The sequence below is a fragment of the Myxine glutinosa genome, chromosome 1, assembly GCF_964187855.1.
Source record: "Myxine glutinosa chromosome 1, kmMyxGlut1.1, whole genome shotgun sequence".
NCBI classification, from domain to species: Eukaryota; Metazoa; Chordata; class Myxini; order Myxiniformes; family Myxinidae; genus Myxine; species Myxine glutinosa.
Window position 1 is genome coordinate 320,938,530 of NC_136261.1, and position 1,497 is coordinate 320,940,026.

At 47.5% G+C, this 1,497-nt stretch overlaps 1 protein-coding gene across 2 annotated transcripts in view; it reads left to right on the forward strand.

Annotated features, from left to right (window-relative positions):
- Nucleotides 1–221: 221 nt before the first annotated feature.
- Nucleotides 222–1,497, forward strand: part of CS (citrate synthase) — a 78,626-nt gene continuing 77,350 nt past the window's right edge. The window contains exon 1 of one of the 2 annotated variants that reach the window (XM_068100425.2): nt 222–485. In XM_068100425.2, the coding sequence (XP_067956526.2) occupies nt 429–485 (57 nt within the window). In that variant the 5' untranslated portion in view covers nt 222–428. Of the gene's footprint in view, nt 486–741; nt 932–1,497 lie in introns of those variants that run through there. The other variant, XM_078769525.1, reaches the window with a different exon arrangement.

Here is a 1,497-nt window from a genome sequence, read left to right on the forward strand (position 1 = left end):
CACCAATCCCAGCATCATCCATCCACACAGACCAAGTCCTGCAAATATCCAGCACCGCACCAGGTACCTATCGAAATCCCATTTAAACTTAAAATATATATTTAAAATATTCAGTTACAACTGGTCAGATCAATATATACTATGGGTCATTCAAAACGACTGACTTTATTTTTCTATTCACACTGTCCTTCATCACTGATAGTCTCTGGATGAGACGTTCCAGTCGTGGCGTGATGACGTCATCACGCGTTCAGTATTTCCACACCCCGACGTCAATCAGGCCACGTGTGCGCGGCTGGAACCTGCCCAATCGTATTTCCCCGTGCGCCTTTACACTCACCGTCCGTCCCTGAGCTGAGGGCGCTAGGTCCAAGTGTCCCACCGGCGCGACCATCTTCACGTTGCCTCGCCGTCACGGTTTCTTCGTCATGGCGCTCGTCGCTGCTGCAGTTCGCACTACGGGTCGTTTCTACATCCCCGCTCGGGTCTGTACCCACGCTCCGGCTTTGGCATCGTGTAAAATACGATGTAGTAAACTAAAGCGTTGTAATTGTCAGGAGCTTCAACCTGCACACTGTATCGACCGAATGTCATTTGGTACCGCATGGCCTTGTTACTTGCATTGTCTTGGCTTGATGTTGTAACTCAGTCTATTATTATTATTATTATTATTTTTATATTAATTTGATGCTTTTGATGGGGTGGCATTTTGACCTTAATATGGCGCGATCCTGGGGCGTGGACTGAAGGAAGGGGGGAGTGCTGGTGACTCCTTCATTAGATACTAAATGTGGTTTGGGGGAAATATTGTAAAAACGTTTTTTTAAACGTTGAAACGTTTGGACGGATTTGGAAGTGGAGCGAGAATGCTGAGAAGGGTCAAGCATGTTTGGAGGTTAAAGGAAGGGCAATGGATCGAACAGCTGTAAAGGTGCATGTGACAGTTACCGAGCAAGAGCTGGAGCTTTGATGAATTGCAGAGTGGAAAATGTACTGTACAGACATCAGTGTTGACTATTTCCCCCCTTCAGGGCGAACTTCCACTGAATTTCACTGTGTGTGTGTGTGTGTGTGTGTGTGTGTGTCATTGTGTGTGTGTGTGTGTGTGTGTGTGTGTCATTGTGTGTGTGTGTGTCATTGTGTGTGTGTGTGTCATGGTGTGTGTGTGTGTGTGTCATGGTGTGTGTGTGTGTGTGTCATGGTGTGTGTGTGTGTGTCATGGTGTGTGTGTGTGTGTCATGGTGTGTGTGTGTGTGTGTCATGGTGTGTGTGTGTGTGTGTGTGTGTCATGGTGTGTGTGTGTGTCATGGTGTGTGTGTGTGTCATGGTGTGTGTGTGTGTCATGGCGTGTGTGTGTGTCATGGTGTGTGTGTGTGTCATGGTGTGTGTGTGTGTCATGGTGTGTGTGTGTGTCATGGTGTGTGTGTGTGTGTGTGTGTGTGTGTGTGTGTGTGTGTGTGTGTGTGTGTGTGTGTGTGTGTGTGTGTGTGTGTGTGT